The sequence below is a fragment of the Excalfactoria chinensis genome, chromosome 2, assembly GCF_039878825.1.
Source record: "Excalfactoria chinensis isolate bCotChi1 chromosome 2, bCotChi1.hap2, whole genome shotgun sequence".
NCBI lineage: Eukaryota > Metazoa > Chordata > Aves > Galliformes > Phasianidae > Excalfactoria > Excalfactoria chinensis.
In genome coordinates, this window is record NC_092826.1 from 96062801 (window position 1) to 96086763 (window position 23963).

At 42.3% G+C, this 23963-nt stretch overlaps 2 protein-coding genes across 3 annotated transcripts; one reads left to right on the forward strand and one right to left on the reverse strand.

Annotated features, from left to right (window-relative positions):
* Positions 1-456: 456 nt before the first annotated feature.
* On the forward strand, positions 457-11372 carry LOC140248818 (uncharacterized). Of its 2 annotated transcripts, none has more exons than XM_072329864.1 (6): positions 457-798; positions 6318-6481; positions 7191-9122; positions 10084-10215; positions 10746-10868; positions 11098-11372. In XM_072329864.1, exons 2-6 carry the CDS (start codon positions 6334-6336, stop codon positions 11133-11135), a joined length of 2373 nt encoding a protein of 790 aa, XP_072185965.1. In that variant the 5' UTR covers positions 457-798; positions 6318-6333; the 3' UTR covers positions 11136-11372. The 2 variants fall into 2 exon arrangements, with proteins under 2 accessions (XP_072185965.1, XP_072185964.1); XM_072329863.1 differs by lacking the exon at positions 457-798 and adding an exon at positions 5210-5470.
* Positions 11373-16830: 5458 nt separating this feature from the next.
* Positions 16831-23388, reverse strand: RP9 (RP9 pre-mRNA splicing factor). Its single transcript, XM_072329865.1, has 6 exons — positions 23067-23388; positions 22021-22051; positions 21126-21255; positions 20700-20791; positions 19375-19436; positions 16831-17104 (listed from the first exon to the last, which is right to left on the reverse strand). Exons 1-6 carry the CDS (start codon positions 23249-23251, stop codon positions 16921-16923), a joined length of 684 nt encoding a protein of 227 aa, XP_072185966.1. The 5' UTR covers positions 23252-23388; the 3' UTR covers positions 16831-16920.
* Between the last annotated feature and the right edge of the window lie 575 nt (positions 23389-23963).

The window sequence follows — 23963 nt, forward strand, 5'->3', positions numbered from 1 at the left end:
CCAGATCCCTTTAAAGGGCAACTCTTCCTCCCAACTTGGTGTCATCTGCAAATTTACTGAGGGCGCACTCAATCCCCTAATCCAGGTCATCAGTAAAGACACTAAACAGGACCAGCTCCAGTACCAACCCCTGGAGAACACCACTCATGACTCAACGCCAGCTGGATTTAACTCCATTCACCTCCACTCTCTGGGCCCCAGGAGAATACAGTGAGAGACAGTACTGTGCTGAAGTCTAGGTAGATTATGTCAACAGCCTTTCCCTCATCCACAAGGCTGATATCCCGGTTAGAGAAGGTGTTGTAATACAAGAAGAATTTTACAGAGCAGCAGCCATGGATCAAGATAAGGACTTCACAGAGCAGCAGCTGTGGAGCAGGATAAACAGCATGAGAACCAAGGACACCTCTAGGAAAAGAACGAATGGCTTGCGGCTTTGAAGGGGGGTTTTAGGGTTGTTATTGCAGTAGCTTTCCTCCAATTGGTGTGTGTGATTTTTTGGACGCCCTCGTCTGTCTGCTATAAAAGTATGGCTTTTCGGGCAACGCAGCTGTATGTTACCATATTGGTGTGTGGCTGTTTGTCCGAGCACACTGACCTTTTGCTTTTCAGGTTTGCCAACAATTGGCACCTGAACAGGGACATCATACTTTTATGTTTGGACCTCTACACTTCACTGAAGCGATGGGAGAGTGAAGTCAGAGGAGCCGGGACCCGAGCTGCTCCAGCAGGGTCTCGAAGCACCATCCGGAGCGTAGACAGTGGGTGAACTGCGAGAGGACAGCATTGCATAAAGCTGTAAGTGTTGCGGTAGCTGGTTTCGGGGTTGCGTCCCATTCTCTGCAAGCCACAGTGTTGTGGGAAGCTGCGGAGGAACTGCTCAAATGTATTCTCTCTAAGAGAGGGGAGCAGGTATCTCCTAAATGCATATCCGAGCTGGTAAAATGGGCTTGTAAGAATGGACACTGATGTTCAGTGTAGACGAATGGTGAGACATAGAGGACCATATGTGGGACTCTGTTATCTCCAAAAATAAGGACTATAAGTACTTGCAAGACTTGGGTCCTACGTGGAAGATGATTGTAAATACATTGAAGAATATGCAAGCCGAGCAGCAGATTGCTGCTGCTGCGGTACAAATTATATCTGGACCTAGTGCTCAGAAAAGGTCAGAACTTGACTCCCTGTTACCAGGAGTTTCGTACTCCGTTTGCTCATCAGCCTCACAAGTTAGGGCTGCCACAGAAGCCCCGAATACTCCCCCGTCCTCGATCTCTTCAACATCTCTGGCAGATCCGGTGGCGGCTAGTGAGGAAGGTGCAGTGGGGGGGTCTGGGGGGTGTGCAGAGCAGCAAGAAGCTCCTGAGAGTGAAAGCGATTCAGATGATGGTGAGAAAGTGTTAGAGGAAGATATTAAAACATTAACTGAGAAGCTGCAGGATTTGGAACTGCGTACAAAGGAGGCATCGGTCTCTCTGAGCGTTCCACCGAGCCCCCCCCCAAGCTGGGAAGAAGGGAAGCCGCGACCCCCCCGCGCGCCCCCGCCCTTAGCTCCGGCCCCGACGTCAGCTCCGTCCTCCGCTGCCGCTCCGGCCCCGACGCTGGCGGTGCCGCTGCCGCCTTCCACCCCGCCCACGCCGTTCGCCCCGACGCTCCAAGAATGGGGGGTTAAACATACTACAGGCATTGCTTATTCTCCCACTGGACAGCTATCATTGAGCACATTTATCAAACACTGAAATCCATTCTTATTAAACAAAAAAGGGGGAATATGGGAGACACACCACAAGAAAAATTTTGCAAGGCTTTGCTTGTGCTGAATTTTTTGAATCGTGATCATACAGATACAGCTCACATGGGTCGTCATTTTGGGGCCTCCCCAGTGTTCAAAGAACAGCTTATGGTTAATGTTTGGAATATGGCAACAGGACTTTGGGACAGTCCCCTGCCACTGATAATTTGGGGTCATGAATATGCTCGTATTTCCATAGGGACTGGCCCTACGTGGGTTCCAGCACGATATATTTAGCCTCATCTCAAGGCAGTGAATAACATCCAGCCTTTATAGTAAGCTGTGATTGTAACAGCAAGTTACAAAGCAATACCCTTTCTTAGTGGTATTGCTTTGTAACTTGCTGTGTTGTAGATAATATTAGTAATGGTTTGACACAGTGTGTGATTTTCTGTGTTACCAATGCAGTCTCGAGAATTAGAATTTTAGGCATTATCCAGGCTGTTGTGTGCTCCTTCTACCTTAATAATAGTTCAAATGTGTATTAAACAGGACGTGATGTAATCAATGCTAGAATCTACAGGAATAGCTCTTTTAATGTTTTAGTACTGCTCGGTTATGATGTTATTGGCATATTAATTAGCTTTTCTTAATCTGCAAAGACAAAACCTGGAAAGGAATCCCAGGCAAAGGGATGAACCTGTATCATAGAATGGATACCTCTCTTACATCCAACTAATTGGGATTTTTTAAATATGACCATGCATCACTTGAGACAAAGGCACACACTAATAGCACTAAATTAGATAATTTAGTTTTCCTAGTAGGTGTCCCACTTGGGCTCTGTATCACGCACTGGCCATGCGGATATGGTGTACAACTGGAAGAAATCCTTCAGACCCTGAATGCAGGAGAGAATCTGTGGTGGGTGAGAGAGGAAAGGTGCACTTTGAAGCAGGGGATGCCCTGCTGGCACTGCCTGTCACATCCACCACCAACAGGGTTTGCCGTTTCTCAAGGGTCAATAAGTAACAATGCCCCTTGTGATACTCTAGCACATTTGTCCTCTAAAATTGGTTCTATTTGACATGCTACTTCATAAAATTGCATCCTAAAAGCATTTGTTGCACAAATTTTAGTGGTCATTAAAAATCAATATATCAGAGTATATGAAAGTTGAAGACTTTTCCTAACTAGTTACAGATTAACACAATGGATATCATGGATTTACTTCCAGGTTACAGAAACTTAGGTTGCAGAGCAAACGTGTTGGTTCTTTTTAGTAGGTCTAACAGTAATGTTGTCACGCTGTGTTTGACTTGTCTCTTTTTTCACTTTTAGAGTACAGTCAATCGAGGCCCTCGATTGAGTTATAATGGTTATGTTATTAATATAAGTAGTGCCATTATTCTATAGGCAGTAGCTTGCTAATTAATAAAAAAGGGGGAATTGTTGTAATACAAGAAGAATTTTACAGAGCAGCAGCCATGGATCAAGATAAGGACTTCACAGAGCAGCAGCTGTGGAGCAGGATAAACAGCATGAGAACCAAGGACACCTCTAGGAAAAGAACGAATGGCTTGCGGCTTTGAAGGGGGGTTTTAGGGTTGTTATTGCAGTAGCTTTCCTCCGATTAGTGTGTGTGATTTTTTGGACGCCCTCATCTGTCTGCTATAAAAGTATGGATTTTTGGACAATAAATTGATGCAGCTGTATGTAACCATATTGGTGTGTAGCTGTTTGTCCGAGCACACTGACCTTTTGCCTTTCAGGTTTGCCAACAAGAAGGAGATGAGGTTGGTCAAGCAGGACCTGCCTTTCATGAACCCATGCTGGCTCGACCTGATCCCTCAGTTGTCCTGAACATGCCATGTGATTTCACTGAAGATGATCTGTTTCATAACTTTTCTTGGCACCAAGGTCACACTGACAGGCCTGTAGCTCTCCAGCTCCTCCTTATGACCTTCCATGTAAATGGCAGTCACATGGGCAAGTCTCCAGTTCTCCGGGACCATTCTGGTTACCAGGAGCACTGATAGATTATAGAAAGTGGCTTGGCAGTCACTTCCACCAGTTCCCTCAGCACCCTTGGGTGCATCCCATCTGGCCCAATGGAGAGTCCAGGTGGAGAAGCAGGTCTCTGACTGTTTCCACCTGAATCAGGAGGGATTTATTTATCCAGGTCAGCAGGTAGAGTACCCCAAGGGTAACTGGTCTGACTTTTAAAAACAGACACTGAGAAGGCCTTGAGAACCTCAGCCTTTTCCTTATCCTCAGTGGACACATTCTCCACCACATCCAGTAGAGGATGGAGATTCTCCTTAGCCCTCCTCTTAATGTTGTAGAACATCTTTGTCTTGTACTACAGTGGTCAAGTTGAGTTCAAGCAAGGCTTTTGCTTTCCTAATTTTCTCCCAGTATATCCCAGCAACTTCTTCGCACTCTCATCAGGTTGCCTGTCCCTTCTTCCACAGGAGGTAGATGCTCTTTTTTCTCCTGGAGCCTCAGAAAATGTTCCATATTCATCCATGCTGTTCTTTTTCCCCACCAGCACATCTTACAGCAGACAGACAGCTTGCTTCTGCACCTTTAAGATTTCCTTCCTGAGGAGCAGCCAGCCTTCCTGGACCCCTTTACCCTTCAGAACAGACTCCCAAGGAATTCTCCCCACCACTGTCTGGAATAGTTTAAAGGCCACCCTTGAGAAGTCCTAGGTAGCAGTTTTGCTGACCTCACTCCTGACTTCACCAAGAATAGAAAACTCTACCATTTTCTGGTCACTCTGACCAGGACAGCTCCAGGCCTTCACATCCTACCAATCCTCTCTCTGTCAATAGCATGTCTAGTGGGGCACCTCCCCTGGTAGTCTCTCTTACCAGCTGCATCAGGTGTTTGTCTTCCACACACTCTAGAAACCTCCTGGGCTGCTTCTTCTGTGCTGTATTATATTTCCAGTAGACATCAGGGAAGTTGATGTCTCCCATAAAATCAAGCACTGACAATTGCACAACTTCTGCCTGCTGCTCATAGGACATATTAATCTCCATCTCTTTTGCGTTTTAGGCAGTCTTTTATAAAAGACTCCCATCAGAATGATCAGCCCTGTTGGCCTTCCCCCTGATTTTTTACCCACAGAGACTCAGCCTTGTCAGCCTTATTTCCAGCCTGAGATCAGCAATATTCAAACCCTTTCTAGCACAGAGACACACCACCACCCCCTACTTCCTTGCTTATCCCTTCTGAAGAGCTTATAGCCATCCACTACACAATTCTAGTCATGGGAACAATTGCACTATGTTTCTTCTTGGAGAATAAAGACTTTTACTGCTGTTCCTATCCTCATGTTCTGGTTCTGTCTCCCATTGGATGGAAGAGGCCAAATGAGCTGCAGGTGGGAGAGGGAGTGGGCAATAAGCAGCTGTCTCACATAAAGAAGGTGTGCTGAAAAGAAAGGTAGTCTCTTGCTGGGGTGGAGGTAGCAGCAGCAAGGACATTAATTTTTGGGGGAGGCTCTAGTGGGGAGGGGAAGAAGCAGCTTGGCTTTTTGTGGGGATTTCCTCTTTCTTTGCTTTTGTTCTTTTTTGGGCTTATTCGGCCTGATTAAGTGAAAGGAGATCGTAGGCTTTTGGTGCTTGAAGAAGCTGGGCAGGCTGTTCTGGATGGAAACTGGAGAAGGCTCCAGTTCTCTTGAGGGCTTTCTGAGACTCTAGATTTGAGCTGTATGTTAACTTCTACCAGGTCAGAAGTTTATTTTATTATTATATATATTTTTTTCTTTGTATTTCTGAAGTGTTTAGGCTCTATAAATGTAAATAGCTGAGTAGCTGTCTGTTTCCATGCAGCCCTTAGACCTTCCTTGTTTCCTGTATTTTTGTACTCCTGCTTCTAAGCTGTACAATGCTACACTAGTTGACTGGGCTGGTATGAATGAATGTCTTAACTGAGGAAACATCTAAGTATGAGAGTTCTGTCTTGTGAATCTTATGTGATTCTGAATGTGAGCTTATGTGTAGGAGGCTTTTTGGTTTTTGTTGTTGTTGTTGCCTTAACTTAAGCACAGGAAGTATGGTGTCACTGAATTATTCAGCTACTACTGTTTCTGGGTGCATTTACATTTACTACTGTGATCTCATATACAGCATATGTGATAGCATCTAGAAGTGCTTTCTTCATGAAATACAAAACCTGCTTGTTCTCTTTTCTTTTCTTGAGACCTTTTGCTCAAGACCAATTGGCCAAAAGCTAAACTAGTGAAAATACTACTTATATGTATGTAAGGCTACCTTGAAGTTACTGTGGCTTTAAAAATGTGATATGAGATAGACTTCAAGTACTAATGCTACCAATTGTGTATAAAAGCTTACTTATCAAAAGGCAACTAGTGTCTTTGACAGGAATAACTTTGATAACACTAGTCTTCTAATTCCTGTATGGAAGGTAGTAGTCTTCTCAGACATACATTGTTTCACTGGGTTAGAAATATAAGACAGGAAGAGAAACATCTGCTAAAATCTGGTAGAGTACAAGAATCATAAAGTCACATGTGTTTTAAAGGGATTAATCCACGTCACTTATCTTTTTACAGTGTTAAAAAAAAGAAAATGAATACTGCATCTGCCCCAGAGAGTGGATCTTATTCCACGAACCACTCAAGACCCTTCTTCTACGCGCAGCCAACAGCGCAACAACCTTTTCAACATCCATGGTACCTCAGCCATACATACAGTCCATACTGTGTGCCTGCACCAGGTAAGGTAAATGACAGCTGTCTGAAGTAGTAAATTGCTCCTGGAGTGGAGGAATGTGTGTTTAAAAAGCTGCCTGAGAGTTTAGAGGGGATTTGATATAAGGCTTTGCTTGTTAAGGACTGAATTTCAAAAATGTTAAGTGTGGCTTGTCTGTGTTGAAAAGCATCTGTTTCTGGAGAATGGGAACTGTGCAAGTTATAACTGTTATTCTATGGGTACAGCGCTCTTAAGTATGACTAAAAAATGAATATGTTTGTATGTGCTTCATATGTGCATGTCACAGGTATATGTTATAGGTATATGCTATAGGTATGTATAAATACAAATTTTAAAGAAAACCCACAATATCATAATACATCTTGTAAATAGTATACCTATGTTAATTTCTGTCTGGAACTCTGTCAGCAGAGATGATGTTATAGAACAATGCATGAAAGAAGGGGGAGGCAACAAGCAAACAAAAAGCAGTAACATATTCCAGGGAGTAAAACCAAGCTCTGTTCTAAAGTGTAGTTGTCCAGATAAGCTGTTCAGTAACACAGAACACTCTGGGTTTCTCTACAAGACTTGCTTCCAGATATTGATAACTGAAGTGCTTTAATTACCTCTGTGTCTGGTCTCGTAGCAGTCCTGGTGTGCGTATGAAATTATTAATTAGAATTGCTTGTTCCAGAAACAAAGTATTTCTTTTTTTGTTTCCAATTATTTAGGCTTCCGGGGTGGACATCCATATTTTCCGCTTCATTCTGTTGCACTCCATGAGTATCCTGGATTTTTCGTTCCACAGCATCCAGCGCATGCAAGAATTAACAGAAGGCCTTATTTTAATGCTCCTCCGCCCTCTCCCATGTTTTATCATGCAACACGATTTAGACACTACAGTTCCCCTGGGAGAAAGACAGATACAAAAGAAACACAGACCGATCCTAGTCAGCCTGAAAACAAGCAAAAAAAGCATCAAGATACCCATACAGAAACGAAAGGTTGTGATGCAGGAAATATGGCCTGTGTTTCTTCTGGTATAGGTACCGAGTCTGAAAGTACTTCAGAGAAACAAGATCTGTCTGGATCTTCCATTGTGATAGACAGGGAGTTTCATAATAGTCCTTCCAGCTCCACACAGTATAGAAACCTTCCTACTGGAAGCTATGCCTTTGAGAAGGAAGAGGTGAGAATAGAATACGGAAATGGCTCTCCAGCTATTCAACTGTGGAAGTCCTTTAAAGAAACTATTCCTTTGTATGATGTGGCGAGTGGTAAACCAGTCCCAGAGAACATGGTGCAGCGTGACGTATTTTCTGTTAGCTCATGTGAGGGAATGATATATGGCCCTCATGAAGGAGAGAAATTGGTGCCAGGAACTTACATAGATGAGAGAAAAGCTGTCCTCTCTTCAAAACAGAGTGTTGAAACTATGCAAGAAAAAGATGTCCAAGATAATGAAGTGAAACTGGATGCAGAAAAGCAGGTGACTACAAGTCAACGGGCAAAATCCCCTCCAGGTGAAGCCATGGCAGTGCAATTAGCAGAACTGGCAAGATCTGTTACCATAGACCAACCAGCAGCAAGACAGGATGTGCTAGTAACTAAGAAATCTAGCTCTAAAAGATCAACAGGTTCAAAAGCTTCTCAAGAAGAGTCCAGCTTTATTCAACAAGCAGGATTGCTTCCATCTAGTATGGAGGTTATGAGTGACTTGAGTTTTCAGCAGAAAAAGCTGAATCTAAGCCATAGCGCAAACAATGAAAGTCAAACAGACAGAAGTATCTGGTGTGAAGAATCAATTGAGAAGTATGTTCCCTCTAACAGCTGGCTGGCTTGTTTGGATAATATGGATGCGAACTACAGCTATGACGTGTGTCTTCCACAGAGGAAGCGTCCAAGTGTACTTAGTCTTTCTTCTGATGACACGTCCTCTAGAGAGGATGGCTCGTCCATTGATAATGCCCCAGTATCTTATTTTGTACCTGACTATGTGCTTCAGAAAAGCACGTATACTTTCCAGAAAAGTACGGAGGGCTTGGAGAAAGAGAAAATCAAAAGTGGTGGGTCCCTCAACGAAGATGAAGTGGTAGGGAGGGAGCAGGTGAACAGTTTAGATAGCCAAGATGTTAAAAATTCTTCAACCAGGAAGATTAAAGAGACTTCCAGTAAAGACAGACGGCTGAGGGTCCTTCCTAGATCTTCTAGTCGGAAAAAAATCTGTTCTCTTAAGAAAAAAGCTGTCAAGAGTTTGTCAGAAATTGAGGACTCAGAAGAATACTCTATGCAGGTAGAAGAGGAGAATGAAGATGAAGAGGATGAGGAGGATGAAGATGATGATGTGGATGAAATAGAGTATTTCTTTCAAGAAGCTGCTCCATATGGGATCCTGATGCCAAGTAAAGGAAATTCATACAGACAAGTTGGCCAAAGGATGCTTTGGAAGCCACCGAAAAATGCTTTTCCGACTCACTTCATTAGCTGGCCTGCTCCAGGGAAGATAAAAACTAGGAGCAGGTTTGGTGAAAACATTGGTGTTGTTTACAAACCGAAAGAGAAAGAAGATGTTGTATTTAGTGACTATGGGTATTATGGAAGAAAGAGGCCAATGGCAAGAAAAGAAGTTGAACATAAGCGAATGCTACAGAAGTTCTTGGGAGGTAAGATATGTACTGAGAAAAAGGTACTTGTTAGTAGAAAATGTAAAGGACACAAATGCAACTGTGAATTGTAGGCTGAACTGGTTGGGGGTGGGGGGAGTCAACCATAGTTCCAGTTTTGGCTTAGTCAGAAGTACTTAATTATTTTTTTTAGGCAGATCTTTATCTATTTGAAGATAAAGAATGATAAAGCGATCAGTAAAAAACTCAGCAGTAAACTTTTGAGTTAAAATATTAGTTTAACTTAACTTTCTGACCTAAGCGGTAACTTATTCATTTGAAAAGCTTAAGGTCAATTTAAATATGCTTGTTCACTGTTGTTTAATGATATTTTTTGAAATGTAGGATTTGAATTTAAACAGACTTGACCTTCCCAGATGATGTCAGGTAGATTAAACATGGTTAAGTTCCTTGTAATGTGATGACTATGCATTGTGTAACTTTCCTTTTCTGTAAGAACATCCAACTATCAATTTTGCTGCTGTCTTGCAGTTAGCAACAAAGTTTTGCTATATTTTTATAAAATCAGTGTGAAACTATTAAACTTGGTCTGGGAAAGTCTTAATCTGGTTTCTACTAGTATCTGCTTTTAACTGGGAGTGAGAATAAGCAGAATTACTAAGGTTCATAACTGGTACTCTAAGAGGTTGTTATTTAGTCTTATGAAAAGCATCTAAAGAGGATCTACTTCTAGTAACATGGGTAGTGTTCTTTCTTCTTTTTATATGTATATTTATATATATATAATTATTATTTTTACAAAATCTACAGATTTAACTAAAGCTGCCTGTAATCTGCAGTTTTTGACATGTGCTTTCTAGAAAGTGAAGTTTTTGTTTCTGAAAGACTCTTAAGATCCAGTGGCTAGCTTTGCATTCTGGCAAACTGTCTGGTTGATTAAACAGTATATTAACATTAGCAAGCAAGAATACTGAATTCTTTTTATCAACTCTTCTATTAGGAAGACTGTTGAGGGAAAGCGTGGGGATACCAATACCACCTGAAGAGTACTGGATTAGAAGTGGTGCTAAGCCCAAATTCACTGGACAAATACCTGACAGTCTCTCACCCCAAGGCAAGAGCAAAGAGCAAGGTATGTGTTCTCAACTGTTTGTTTCATGAAATAATCAAAAGAGTGTAGTATGAAACACAGTAAACTTGCTGTTTTGGTAAGATATGAAGAAAACTAGCTCTTCTATTACTGCTGAAGTGCTCTGTGTAGGGTAGGAGCGAGACACTCTGTCAGTCCAATACATCTCAGGATGTTTCATGTCCTTCTTAAACTCAAACATATACAGATAGGGGTATGTTAGAGCAACTTTATTTAATGGTACTGTGGGAAATACTGAATGTTATGTGGCCAAACAAAGCCCTTATTTGTGCAAATCTTCTCTGTCATAAACTGAAGTATTATTTTTTTCACCCAAATAATGCATTTCAAGTGCATACACAGTGGTAGTTCCTAATTTTGACAAGTGATATTATGTGATTTCTATATATTTTATCTGCCAGTGGAATAGGCACAGAGTATACAGGGGAGAAAGAAACACTAGAAGCGACAGAGAAAAGTTGAGCTTAAATTTGTTCTTACATGACTTCAAGATGCAAATGGTGTTTATCTAGGGTGCCCGCCTCCAGTTAAACAAAAGAAGAGAATAAGCAAACCCCCACTAAAACGCAGGGACACAAGATGTGAGATGGAAGAAGTGGAAGTGTGGGAGATGCCTAAAAGAAGTGCGCGCAAAGGTGGGTAGGATTCTTACAAACATTTGGCCATTACTATCTTGGAGTTAGGTTATTTGTGAAATAATAGCAAATAACATACAGGCAAGTTAAAATAAAACTGAAGTTAAACTTTGAAAGTGAATGTTCCTGCAAAAAGAAAAGTCACTGCTGTCTAGCCTTCCTTTAGACGCAAATTGACCTGTGTTACTCAGTGTGTGTTCCTTAACTGTTATTACTTTTTTTCCTTCAGGGCGTGGAACAAGGAAGTCTCTTTATAAGAGAAGATAACTGCAAACATTGGGGCAGGAGGGGAGATGAATATCATAGGTTTTCATGAAACCAAAAGTAAATTATTGTGTATCTTGTAAGTTGCTGTGCACTCTTCAAGGGTAAGGAGCGCCCTCCATCTTTATGGTGCTGTGATTAAACTGTACTAAGTATTTAACACTAAACTAAGTCACTTTTTGTAACTAATGCATCCACTATTTAAATAATAAACTTAATAGAAGTGCATTTAAGGCTCCATTTGTGCATGGAAATAAAAATTACCGATTCATATATATCCCTATCACACTACTACAGCACGTCAGTCAGTTACTGCTGCCCTGTCCTTAAGCTCAGCAGGATTACAAAGCCTGCCAGTGTCATCTCATGGTTAGTCTACGTGATGTGGACATAACTGTAAGTTTCTCTTCCATTGCCTGGATATTTGGCTTTTTTTTTTTTTTTACCCCCCCATGGAAATAGAAAGGACTATGGTTTATGCTGTATGAAGCCAACTACTGACTTGATATGTAAGTTACAATGACTTGCAGTGGTGTACTGATAGATGGCTGAATAAGCCAGCAGTGTGCCCAGGTTGCCAAGAAGGCCAATGGCATCCTGGCTTGTATCAGAAATGGTGTGGTGAGCAGGACTAGGGAAGGAATCCTGCTCCTGTACTCAGCATTGGTGAGGTCTCACCTTGAGTACTGTGTTCAGCTTTGGGCACCTCCACACACAAAGGACATTGAGGTGCTGGAGCAGGTCCAAAGAAGGGCAAAAAGGCTTGTGATGGGCTCATGCCCTATGAGGAGAGGCTGAGGGAACTGGGGCTGTTCAGTCTAGGGAAGAGGAGGCTGAGGGGGGACCTTATTGCTCTCTTCAGTACCTGAAAGGTGATTACAATGAGAGTGGTACTGGTCTCCTCACTGGAGACCTCTGAGGTAAGGGTTGACACTTTTCCCTTGAACATGGCTTTGAAATTGACTATTAAGTTGCTTCTGCTGACAGATTTGTTTGTCATCTTCTTGTCTGATAATGGAATACTTGTGACCTGACAGGTAGAACGAAGTCACTTCTGACAGTGATGGATATTCCAGAGGTACTCCCACAGTCATACTAGTCCATCCTTTTACAGGTCTGGTATCTGTGCTTTCTACTCAGATGTAAGAAGCAGCAGTTTAGGGCTGGGTGACAACAGCTCCTGAAAAGATGAGAGGGCATAGCTGTAGCACTTACATGGCTTTGTGTGGAAAATAATGCACTAGTGTTACGTATGTTTGGTGTACTGTGCTCCACAGAACTAGTACTGTGGTCTTAAAACTGTATCTTCCACTTAGCTTTTTCTTTGCTCAGTAGCATAGATGATCTGTGGACTCCATCTGGAGTCCATTGGCTTACTACTGTATTTAATGTTCCAGTGGATGAGATGGATGCGGCTTAGAGAAGCTGTAAACTATGAGCTGTGTTTTAAAAGGCTGTGAAGCCTCTCTTTGTTCAGACAGGTAACTAGCCTTTATTTCAGACTCAATTTCTGGTTATAGATACATATAGACACGTGAGTGTCAACTCTGTTGTTCCCTATGTTAGTTTGTCAGATCTTAATTACATATTTTAATTTCAGATTTTATAGCATCTGCGTGGCATAAAGCTTCCCCCACCCCAATGTCCTGTTTTCTGCCTTATACTGGGAAGGATTAATAACAGGTTTTTCTGCTTTAAAATAACAGAAGACAGACAAGATTCAGTGGTTAAGGAAAAAAAGAAAACCAACAAACCAGTAATTACAGTAATAACTGTACACAAATGTACAGGTTTTTTGATTGTGAGTCAGTCAGGGAACCTGGGGACTTCTTTTTAAACAGCCTTTGGTCGTATCAGGTGTTAAAAGGTGAGTCATTTCATGGCTGAAAAAATAAGCATCTGCATTACTGCTGAAGCAGTCTTCTGAAAGACTGTCTTGAAATATTAGTCATATATAAAAGCTGAAAATTATTAGTTGCAGCAGCATTGCCTATGAGTTGTGTATCAGCTCCAGTTCACATTTGTTTAGATTCATGGAATTAATAGGCCTGTGCTACTGTTACAACTCAAGTTTCAGTATAACTTTCAAACATAAACACACTTCTATAAAGAAGGTAGTAATGACTAAGAAATTATTTTGTTCCTTTAAATAAAAATGAAATAGCCCAATGCTTAAGAGAGAAATAAAGCTAATCCATCTTTCAGGAGTACAGATTCCTATCCTGCTTTCTAGAATTATTTCTGTATTGAACCATTTTCCATTAACAAAATAGGTGTTGGAATTTATCTCTATGTATTAAAGACCCAGAGTCTCATAAATGCTAGCTTTGGCACTGCTTAAAGTCTGAAGTAATTGAATGCTCTGTGTTTCTCTCAGTACCCTCACCCTTAGTTACTGCTATTAGAAACTTTACCATATTGAGAGTGTGGCCCTACTTTTATGGGTTTGGGTAGACACTTACTAAAACTGAGAATGATATGGGGAAAATAACCAGTTGATCACAAATCCTTCAGTGTAAGAATTAGGGCAAGAATGTCCAGTCTGTGGCCCAGCACAGCTCACAATGTGTCCACCCCCGCCGGCTGTGGCTCTTCCCCATTAAATAGCTGGGTGTGCACCCATCACTCACAACGAGCACAACTGGCATTGTCTGGGCTGACACTGCGACATGAGGAGGGTGCCCTACTAACACAATTGTGTGCAGTCTGATATTCTGGCTAAGCATAGTCCCAAAACCAGTAAGAAATATGTAGCTGCGCTTTCTATTTTGAATTCAAGAATGGGCGTCAAGATTGCTAGGAGGGGAACAGAAATCAGTTTGTTTGCAACTCCGTTCCAAGCTGACATAAATATATTACCAGCAATTTCTTAAATGCAATGCATCAGGTTGCAATCAGATGTTCAACTCAGTAATCTGATTATGTCTCTACCAAACCTTTATAAGCATTCACTGATCAGAGAGAAATATTTCTTGCTTCATGATCACACCTTATTCATATCATTGCTTTTTGGCAGTGTGTGTGCATGTTTGTGAACAATCGTAAATGACAAAAGCTAGAGTAACAGAAGAGATCTTGGGTTACCCCTGCTTTACTCAAACTCACTGAGAATTCTCTGGAATATGCCAGGTTTATGCTTTATTTGCTGTGGTATAAAGTGCTGCTTGCGGCACCGAAGGTCCTGGGTTCGAAATCCCCTGTGGTGCAGGGGGTAAAAGTGCCACTTCGCTACACAGAGGGCTCGAAACCCAGGAGTTGGACTCGATGATCTCTAAGGTCCCTTCCAACTCGCACAATACTATGATGATGATGAATCTGTCCAGCAATCACCAGTGCTTTCAAAACATGGATTTTCTTATCATCATTTGGAGTCAGAGAGAAGAAAGCCATTATAAATCTCTGCATGCTACTTCATCTGTTAAATCTTCTTTCTGGTTGAAGAACCAGGAGCTTCACATTAGATCTCTGTATCAGTATTCAACTACTGGGAGTCACTAGTAATGATGTGGTATGTAATAGCTGAGGACAGAACAACACCAGCACTTTTCTGCTCTGGAAACAAGATAAACTATTATGGAATTTCACCCAAGGCTACTACTTTGATTAATCACAGAACTGTAAGGGTCAGAAGGGACTTCTGGAAATCATCGAGTCTAACCCCCCTACCAGACTAAGTAACACAGGAAGGTGTCCAGACAGGTCTTGAATATCTCCAGAGGAGACTCTACAACCCTTCTGGGCAGCCTGTTCCAGTGATCTGTTACTCTGACAGTAAATAAGTCCCTCCTTGTTTGTATGGAACTTATGTTCCAGATGCTGCCTGTTGCCCCTTACTCTATTGCTGCAAACCACTTAAGAGAGTCTGGCCCCAACGACTTGACTCCTGCAATTTAGATATTTGTAAACAGTGATGAGATCCCCTCTGTTCTCAAGATTGAAGAGTCCCAGGTGTCTTGGCCTTTTCTCATACAGGAGGTGCTCCAACTCCCTAACCATCTTTGTGGCCCTCTGCTGGACTCTGTCTTGAAGATCCCTATCTTTTTTGAACTGAGAAGCCCATAACTGGAACCGGAACCAGTATCCCACAAGTGAAGAACAGAATAAAGCAGGAGGAGAACTCACCTTGATCTCCTGGCCATACTCTTCTTGATGCACCCCAGGATACCACTGGTCTTCTTGGTCCAAAAGGCGCACTGCTGGCTCATGGCCAATCTGTTATTTCCACAAGGGGCCCAAAGTCCTTCTCCTTAAAGCTCATTTTCAGCTCAAATACTCTTTATAAGATTGCTATGGAGTTGTGTTTCTACTAAATGCCTTACACATGTAGAAGGGAAAAAAACACTTCTTAATGCACACTTTCCTGTCTCTCTTCGAAAGCTCTCAAGTGAAGGAGGAAAAAACAAACACACTACCAAAAAACTTAAATGCACTTGAGTGTATGGTATCTTGATTTCGCTGGCACTGGTTACTGATGTTCATCATACTTTAATATGAGCATAAATACAGAGACTAAGTTCTGAATGAGATCAGATATGATCTACTCCATTCAAAGCAATTCTGTCTTTTCTTTTGCAGAGCACCAATGAATATTTAGGTCTTCAAGTCACAGCCTCGTACTGCTGTACGTTTATCTCTTTCAAAAAGAGAGAATTTACTCTAACAGCTTATCACAATCTCAGTTGTTCTAGTCAAGTTTATCTTGGAACATTGCTTAAAAGAAAGAACTTGAAGTCAGTGTAAAACATCATTAGAGTATACCTCTTCCCTTCTTCCTGCTTATATATGTTCTTTGCTACCATTCTGTAGCTTACAAACATGTTTGGAAAGTTCCTTAGACATTTATATTCTTGTGGGATGATTCATATAATATTACCACCTGAAATAATTCTAGTAAATACACAACGTAAGTTGGAATTCACTTCCTCGAGCCTTTTTAAAAGGAAAGAAAGAAACAAACAAACAAAAATGTATCAAAACAACTGATACTGAAGTATATGTAGAAATGCTTCTTTCTCATTTCCAACGTGAACCACCACTCCCTTTTTGAAATAATCAAAAACAACTCCTAACAGTTCAAATTGGCATCTAGCATCATCACACCTGGCTCACAATCTTACAGGTTAGGGAAGGCTCTAGGTATTACAGAACTGTGCCTACTGCAATCACACTGAGTTTTTGCTAGCAAAAAAATAAGTCTTGCTTTTACTCTGCTTTTGTCTTCAATTCCCTTGATTAATTTTTTCCCCCTTCAGCAGTGTTCATTATTTCCCCAGCTGCAAATGGTAAGTACAGTGGACTTCAACTTATTGGCAGTATGCAGAAAAAAAAATACAGTGAACTGCCAACGCAACGCAAACTGCAGCTCCCTTGCAATGAGGCTTTGTATATTGTTACATGTCTGCATGGTGAAAACATGCTTCAGCAGACAGTCTGCTGAGTTCTTCCACCATGGTAGCGATGGCTTTCTGCTGGCAGTCCCATAGTAATTTGACCAAGTTGGATGATGGTTTGCACAAGTTTTATGGTACAAAAGAGAGATATGGTTGTGTATAGTTCAGCGCAGCTCTCCTTTTTCTGGCTGCATCACTGCAGAGGGGGAGAAAAAAAAAGAGCCAGTGGAGGATGCTAAATGTATCCATCTGTACAGTCTCAGTTTAAAAATGCTCCTTTTGGTAGTTTCTTCCTAATTCTTTGGATCTTTCCAGACAGTTCACAAGTGGAGGGAAGGCAGGGGGGTCAATGAGCATACAGTAGGTGACTGCTACCAGTCATTCTCATTAGATTTAGATTATTTATGCTTTCTCTTTTTCTTCTTCTTCTTTTCTTTTTTTTTCTTTTCCTTCTTTCTCTTTTTTTTCTTGTGTTTATCTGAGGAAGTGGAGCTGCTGCTATCTTCATCATCATCTTCATCACTGTCATCACTGCTATCATCCGAGGTGGAATCCTCAAGGAGCTGCTTCAGCTGCTGTATCCTGTGTTTAAAAAACATGAATGAGAATCCTTTCTAGACTCTCCTTGTAACAATTTATTCTAGCTTTCACCTCTTTCCTTCCTAGCTTGAGAAATGGAAGCTGCATACAAAGGGCAGGGGAACACCCCCTCTTTTGCTGAATTGCTACTCCCATTACAACCTCTTTTGAGATACATAAATGTTTAATTCAAGACCTTTCCATCACATGGGATACCACAAACTAGCACATTCGACAATACATAAATAAGACACTCTAAAAGTAATGCCTCCTATTTATTCACACATAAACTAACTACAATAAGTTAAAAGGAGCACAATAAAACTCTTTGACAGAGCAAGTTCTACAAAGCTACAAAACATTACCTTTCAACATAGTCACCACCATTAGCCATTCACTTCTACCAGCAGTGAACGAGGGCCTGCATGACACACTCTTTCAAACCTGCACCCACGGTCTCCTAGCAATGATGCCATCGTAGCAGCCGTGAACATTTCACCCACACAGTTTGCTTTCCATTAGCCTAAACAGACAGAAATCAGAAGGTGCCAAATCCAGGCTATATGGTGGGTGTGTTAGGACAGACCAACCAAGACTGGCAATGTGCTCCCGTGGTCTTTGAATTGGAATGTGGTATGGTGTTATCACATTGCAAGATCAAGGTTGTTGTCTTCTCTGGCCTGACCACAGAAGTTCCAGTCTTCAGCTTAGTCAGCATTACAACGTAGCATCAGAGTTGATGGTTTGTCTAGATTCCAGGCAATTGAGAAGCACTACCCTTTTCCTATTCCAAAAGTCCAGTGCACATCACTTTAACTGCTGACGGCAGCATCTTGATCTTTCTCTTTGATGGGGAGTTCACATGTCCCCACTCCATGGACTATCATTTTGACTCCAGCTTGTAGTGATGTAGACGTCATGCCCTATTACCAGTAATGATGCAATCCAAGAAACTGTCAACTTCAGTCTTGCATTGGTTCAATAGATCCTGACAAGCTTCCACAGTGTTTTCTGTTCCTGTGTGAGCATTCATGGGACTAACCTGATGTAAACTTTGCAACATTCCAAAGTTTCCACCATCATTTCCAATGCATTGAAGGCAATATTCAACTCTGTACACAGCTCCCTGGTTGCAATATGCCAATTCACATGGATGAGCTGATAGAGATGCTCTTCATTTCATGGTGTGACATCTGTGCCCAGCTGTCTGGAATGTGCCTTGTCTTTCATGTCACCACTGCTGAAACATAACACCCTCTACCTCACTGAGCTGACATCCACTGTTTGATCTCCATAACCATTCAGCAAGCGTTTATGAACATCAGTGAATGTCAATGTTTCTACACAGAGAAATTCAATTCCACACCTTTGCTTTGAACCTTTGCTTCAGATGCATGTCTATGTCAGACATCATTTTGCAAAACTGCTTCTCTGCTTCCAGCAGTTTCACAGCAACAAAGTGTAATATTGGTTAGAAGGCTCAACCTCTACTGCCATACCACCAACATTTGCCTCTGATGTTGTGGGTCAACACAATATAATAGGAGGCATTACTTTCAGAGCAGTCAATGTAATATAATTAAGCACAGAATATAGAGGCAAAAGCAATTGCCAGACTACTGTAAATAGTCCTAACCTCATGCACACAGAGGTGCATACTGGGATTATAATATCAAAAAAATAATTGCCCTGTTGACAAAGAGATGATGTCAATGAAGCTACCTGAGCAGATCCTACTTTAAATGTAGAGGTATCTTGGACAAGTACTCTTCCTTTGAGCTTTCACAGATTCCTGACAAATGTGGAGAGACTACTTGCTGTATATACCGACCTCGCATAAGGAACAGAATTTGGTGCCTAGAGCTACCTTTCTAAACCCATCCCATCCTGTCCACTGAAAGATTTTTGATGTAAAAACAACTAGTGAAGCCAGTGGGGGGAGGGGAGATTGGGGGTGGAGGAGAAGGTAGAAACCAAAGGTTTTATTAGACCTAAAACAGAACAAGATCCAAGTATCAAATATTATAAATGAGGGACTCCTCTTTAAACTTTGTTCTGGGAACAAATATAGAAGTTATTAAAGAAGCAGGAAGTATATAGAATGATTACTGAGAAAGTAGAAATGCATTCATCTCTGATGATAGACAGAAACTGTCATTAAAAATGTTTGAGTTGCTGAGGGTTATATGTCAACATTTCAACTACAAACTCTAAATCAGTATCATGTTATCAAACCAGACTGAAAATGCATTTTACTGCAGAGGCACACTTACCTCATTTCTTTTTCATGACGTTTAGTTTCCCTTATTATATCATACATTGGATCTTCATGTGCCTTTAAAATGAAAAACGGGAACCTTGTTAATGTGGACTGATTTTTACTTTCTTAGTAACATCACCAATGAAGGAGGCTCTCCTTAGGTATACTACAGCTCTCCCTCTCCAGTCACAGTTAACTAAGAGGTCCCCAGCACATACTGTCAGCTAGACACAGAAGGAATACTGAAGGTCAAATCAGTATATGCAGTACCCTGACAGCATATTTTAGAAAACTGGATACAAACACATAGCAATACAGTTGCTATGTACTGTAAGTTGGAGCTGTCCTTACAGGCTATGTACTATTACTACTGCTTCTTATATTTTTAAACTGAATAGGCATTGCAGCAAAAGATAGTTGTGAAGGAAGGTAGCAAATAAATTTGCAGATATTTAAGGCCAGTTTCTGCCAAGCAATAATGCAGCAGAAAGAATCGAAGCTATCATTTCTGCTGGAAGATTCAGCAAACAAATGAACAGAGAAATGGTATCAGATGCCGATCGAGGTGAGAATTTAAATTTCAGTGGCAAATGAAAGATGGTGGGAATGGACCATAATGGGCCTTATCGTAACAAAAGAGTTTGATGCGACAGAGAAGAAGCCTGAAAAAAAAAAATAAGAAGAGGAGATGCAATCTGGTCACAAATGTGAGTTAAAAATACTGTTTGCAGCAGCATTCTTACTGGGCAGGAGGAGCCCGGATTCCATATTTCAAAGATAGGAAGAAGGACATAAGACACAAAGTGATGATAGCTTAAAATACGGTTTAACAGTGCAAAGCAAAAGAAATCACACTGAAAGAATCTGAAAAACGAAGATGCAGTCTCACATAGCAAAAGATCAGAATGCTATACAATGGATGGATTACACACCTAGACAACAGGCTTCAGGATGTGGTTGGTCAGTGATAGCAGAAGGCTTTAAACAGCCGTAACGCAGGCAGCTCAAGCTTTACTAAACATTTTAGTTATGTTTTACTACGAAAATTGATGCTGTAAATATTGACTGAATATGATGGTTGAAAGAGATTCTTGAAGATTTCCAATTTAAATATTGATTACTTTCCTCTTGCAGAACAGATTTTTCTATAAAGTAGCCAAACATCCAACCACATCTGTAGTTCTGTCTTTATTAGGAGATTTCTGGCCTCTATATTAAACTAGAGACAGAGGAAAAGTCCTTAACGGATCATCATCTATCAGGCTTCTCTTCACCTGCAATATTATTCATCATCAATGTCAAAAATACAAGCAATAACACTACAGCATTTATACTCACTACTCTAAATTGTTCCAGTTTCTGATTGCCTTTAATAAAGAATGGGCATTCTTTATCCCCTGTTCTGTGTCCATAGCGTTTACACCTCCAACCTTGGGAAAGAAAAAAAAAAGAAAGCAGCAGTAAATTGCATCTCTGAGCCAGACCAGCACTGAAACAAAACAAAACACAAAGACACATACTTATAGAAAATATTTCCAGTTCTGGGGGGGGAAAAAAAAGAGACAGAGATAAGTGTTACATTGATAAATGTAGCTTCCATAAAATAGGCTATTACAGCCTTCGAGATGTCAATTGTCTTATATCAACAAGATGCCAAACTATTTGGATCCTGTCATCTGTCTGCCACACATCCTGCCCTCCCCTCAGTGTAAAAAGACAGCTATATGAAGATCCAATAACATCTGGAACATTTTTCAGCCTTACACTGCATAACTTTGACTTCTTTTCCCAAAGGCATCCAAAGCCCTTTTGTTGGGGCATGTGCCAGGAATTCTCGTGCACTTTCATTGCCTGGTACATCAGGTATGCAGTCTTCTGGTTTTGTTTCATCCTCCTATGAAAAAGATAAAGACAATAACATCACCTTAGCAAGCAAACAAACAGTAACAGCCCACCTTTGTAAAAATAAATATTCCAAGCACATGGGCCTTCATTTTATATGGAAACTATTTTCTCTAGCATTTATTTTTCTTGCCACACAAGAAGGATCTTTCTCCCTTGCCCTTTCCTAGTTCAGATTTTCTGGATACGCTACTTCTATTCATCTCCATTTATTCTAGCAATTTATTTCAATGGATGATAGGACTGAAGAATTAACAGCTAACGCTCACTTTCCTTCTTTGTTGTAACAAAACATAGGAATTAGAAGTAGCCTTAACAACATGAAGAAGTATACTGGGGGTTAAAAACACTAGATTATGATTTCATCATATACATTTGACAACAGCAATAATCACTATGGAAGTCTTTTCACATAGGAATTTTGAGCACAAGTAATGAAGAAGAATCCTGAAAAGATGCCATATGAACTGAAAATATGCTTCACTATGCATGCATGACTTCACTGTACCCATACCAAGTACTACATTAGTTTGTGAAGGAACCAGTATCATCCTATCTGATTTGGGGCATTTTGCTTAAGATTTAGGGAGTCAAAGAGGTTTGCTTGCAAACGAGGAGCTCTAAACTGTCCTCTGGAAGCACTTAATTATCTCTGTGAGGTAGGTAGGTATCCCTAGGCCCTTTAACTATAGGGCTAAAAGTCAGTCTCTGAAAATCCTTTGTAAAGCTAAATATGTTCGGCAGTACAGGTACCAACCTTAATTAGCCCCGGGGGAGGTTTCTCGTAGCTGAAAAGCAATAGAAATGTTGTTACTCTGTAACTTAGCACAAATAATTGATGACAAAATACAGCATCTCAATGGGATGGAGTTACAATTCACACCTCCCATTTTCCCAAAAATTTTACTTAATCAATAATCAACTGTAGCAGAACATGGATACCCAGATGCAAGCAGGCTGAGACCCAGTGTTTTCAAACCATCGTGTGTTTGCCACATTGCAACGTGCATCTCTTGTAAACACTCTTCTGTAAGGAAACAACTATTTCCATCGCACTGTTTCACACGGATGCGACCCTGTGCTGCAGCCCCTTTCCCTCACCCCCAGCCGCCCCTGCCCTAACAGCTCCATGCCGTTCCCTCGGGCCCTGTCGCTGTCACACAGAGCAGAGCTCAGCGCTGCCCCTCCGCTCCCTGTGAGGAGCTGCAGCCGCCATCAGGCCTCCCCTCAGCTCCTCTGCTCTGTGCTGAGCAAACCATGGGACTTCAAATGAAACAGACCTACTTACGTGTTGCATTACGTTACATTTTGGAAAGACTCTACAGATATCCCAGCTAGAGACATACAGGCAAGCTACCCACATATTTCTGCCCTGTTTTCAGCCCTGGGGACCCGAGTTGAACCACAGCTGGTAACAACCAAACCCTCCGGAGCAGAGCACGGCGCACACCGCTCAAAAGGGTAACAGTTAAAGGGCTCGGGGCAAGCCGATTGCAGGACAGAACCCAGGAAACGCCGTGCTGACGGCAGGCCGAGACAAGGAACCGGGGTTTCGGCGCAGGTGACCGAGCCCCGGAGGAGGGCAGGGTGCCGGAGCCTCCCGTCCTGCTGCCGGACTCCGCTGCCCGACGAGGTTTGGGCCGGCTCGCCAGGCCCAGGCCTACCCCCAGTATTCGAGCAGACAGAACGCTCGCTCTGCGCCGAAGAACGAGCCCCACTCCCCGCCGGGTGGGCTCACAGCACAGGCGCCCAGGCAGGGAAGGGCAAGGAGCCCGCGGCAGCCTCCCGTCCTTCGCTCCTTACAATGACTCCAGGTGCTGGAGCTTCTGGAGCTGCTGCGCCTCCTCTTTCTTCCTCTTCCTCTCATGCCGGCCCTGGCTCCTGCCGCCGCCGGCCACGGATTCCTGGAAGCTCCCGTGCCGCGCCTGGCTGCCCCTCGCCGCTCCCTCCTCCCCTTCCTCCCGTCCCCTTCTCGGCCCATGGGACATTAGCACGGCGAACGGAATAGCAACGAGACCGCAGAAACGCCTTCCCCGCCCTCCCCGCTGCGCATTTCGGTTTCACTTCCCGGGCCGGGCGGGGCGCCTCGGCCAAGCGCCGCCTTCCTCCGGCGGCACTACGTGCGCGGCCTGCCTCGGTGCGGTGTGGTTTCGGTGCGTTGAGGGTCCGTTGGTGCTGAGGAGGTGTGGGTTACAGGGCAGGGCACGGACCTGAAGCGCACGCCCTCCTAAAAAGCTCCCGCTGTGGCTCTGCTGCCTGACAAGCACAGGGAACATCCCTTCTCTTCTGTGTGTGAGCGCTGCCAGAGTGCTGCTTCTGTCCCTGGTTCTCAATTAGATCATGTAATCATACGATCAAGTAGCAGATTTCGTATCAGGATCACAGCAGTTGACCTGAGCTGCAAAACTCACTGAGGTCCACTTCTAAAGGCTCAGAGGCAGAATCATTCTGCTGTTCTCAGCTAAATATCTGCGCCTTTGCTTAGTGTGAGGCAAATGCAAGGTAGTATGATTTAAGGCAATCCACTTTGCAGCAGGTAAAGCAGATTACTGGTTGTTTGCCAGAGGCTAAGAACTTTGCTACCATGACACTGCTGGTCTGTGGCAATGACAAATCACAATCAGTCCCATGCACGGTCATGTGTCTTCAAGCGATGAGCAATGCAGGAGAAATATCTCCAGGCCCCACAATTATATTTAA